The sequence below is a fragment of the Sus scrofa genome, chromosome 2 (assembly GCF_054392235.1).
Source record: "Sus scrofa isolate SSC_HxYL_T2T_F1_AM1 chromosome 2, Sscrofa_HxYL_maternal_Yorkshire_Landrace_v2.0, whole genome shotgun sequence".
Classification (NCBI taxonomy): Eukaryota; Metazoa; Chordata; class Mammalia; order Artiodactyla; family Suidae; genus Sus; species Sus scrofa.
The window spans coordinates 14789079-14791185 of NC_139384.1; the positions used below are offsets into that span (position 1 = coordinate 14789079).

Genomic DNA, 2107 nt, shown 5'->3' on the forward strand with positions numbered 1-2107 from the left:
CATGTTGCCCTGGCTGTTCTAGATCATTTGCATTTCCACATGAACTTGACTACTAACTTGATTATTAAAAGGGATCATCACTACCCATACATCTAAAAGTTGAAAACAGAAGTCTCTATTTTTCATGCTTTGGACACAAGACAGCTTTCTAGTAGTTAATCACATATAACCAACAGTTCTCTAGAGTTGAATGTATTGTATACACATTCTAAATTTAATTTCATAGAGGGTGTTTGTGCAGACTTTTCCATATCCTATGCAAAGCACCTTTTACCTCTTTGTTCCTCAAGCTGTAGATCATGGGATTCAGCATGGGGATTACCAACGTGTAAAACACAGAGGCCATTTTATCAGTGTCAAAGGAGTGACTGGACTTGGGCTGCATGTACATAAAGGAGAGAGTTGCGTATAATACAACGACCACTGTCAGGTGAGATCCGCAGGTGGAGAAAGCCTTGTGCCTGCCCTGGGCGGTATTCATTCTGAGGATCGCCTTAAGGATCAGTATGTAGGACACAAGCACGATCAGAAGAGATGAACCCAAATTAAACACTGAACAGATCTGTATGAACAGCTCGATTTCCAGTGTGCCTGAGCACAGCAAAGCCAACAAGGGGAGACTGTCACAGTAGAAATGACGGATGACGTTATAGCCACAGAAGGATGAAATGAATATCTTTATGGTGGTTATCAGAGAAAAAAAGACGCTATACAGATAGGGGACTGCCACCACCACCCAGCAGACTCTTTGTGACATAACTACAGCGTAGCGCAGAGGGTGAGAGATGGCCACGTAGCGGTCATAGGCCATGGCCGACAGAATGAAAAGTTCACTGATGATGAACAAGATGAAGAAAGCCAGCTGTATGGCACACCAGTGATAGGAGATTGTATTTTGATCAGCTACAAAGTTGACCAACATTTTGGGGCCCACTGCCGTGGAATAACCAAGATCAATGAAAGCCAGGTGTCTGAGAAAGAAGTACATGGGTGTCTGGAGACTGGCGTCCACGTTGGTGAGGATGATCATGCCCAAGTTGCCCACCACCGATATGGCATAGATGCTGAGGAACAGCCCAAAGAAGGGAGCCTGCAGCTCACGCAGGTCTGTGATTCCCACGAGGATGAATTCACTCAGCACGGTTTGATTCCACTTCTCCATCCAAGCCATTAAGGACAGTAACTGTGGGAAGAACCATTGGAAGAGGTGGTGGGTTTCAGGAGCTCTCATCTGTTAAAAGTTTAGTATTCAAAGCCATTTCGTGTAAGATCAATCCAGTGATTGCACATAGAACCATTTAAAACAAGACTCACCTCCATTGTTGAACCTGTAGCCAAATTTAGAAACCCTTGCAACCTGAGATTTATAACAGCCATTTTATTTTTCCTGTGATGTCCTGGTTGTCATTAGAAGGTCTGTAAAGTCCCTTTATGGATTGTCGGCAAAATATCATTAAAAATATATGATCAGTGTGGGAATATTGATAGCTTTCGAAATGTTTTTTCTTTAAAATATATAATTGTGAGTTTCTTGGTGGCCTAGCTGATTAAGGAACTGGTGTTGTCACTGCTGTCGGGGACTGGGAAGAGTAGACTGGGAATGTGGAATTGGCGTATGCACACTGTGGTATATGGGATGACTGGCCAACGGGGACCTGCTGTATTGCACAGAGAAACTCTACTCAATATCCTGTGATAATCCATATGGGGAAAGAATCTGAAAAAGAATGGACGTGTATATATTTGATGAAATTGCTTTGTTGTACAGCAGAAATTATCACTACCTTGTAAATTGACTATGCTTCAATTAAATTTTAAAAAATGAAAAAAATACAATAGGAATTGACTCCTTTTTTGCACCCTTTATTAGGTTTCTCCCTTCTCAATCTCACACACCCTTTTCCCACACTTTGCCTCCCAGAGTCAAGTACCAAATAAGCATATATTACCAAATAAGTATCATGTACCAAAAAGCATGTATGTACATACATATATTTGGTAGAATCATCTACAAAGAAACATTATATATGCCATAAATCTTATATACTCCTTGACTAGGTCTTGCCTTGGGGAAATTTACACTCTGAAAATCCAGTCTCTTATACGA

General features: G+C 41.3%; 1 protein-coding gene across 1 annotated transcript; it reads right to left on the bottom strand.

The window, feature by feature from the left end:
• Positions 1-220: 220 nt before the first annotated feature.
• Positions 221-1171, bottom strand: LOC146405154 (olfactory receptor 8K3-like). Its single transcript, XM_085015165.1, has one exon. It carries the CDS (start codon positions 1169-1171, stop codon positions 221-223), a length of 951 nt encoding a protein of 316 aa, XP_084871291.1.
• Positions 1172-2107: the final 936 nt, after the last annotated feature.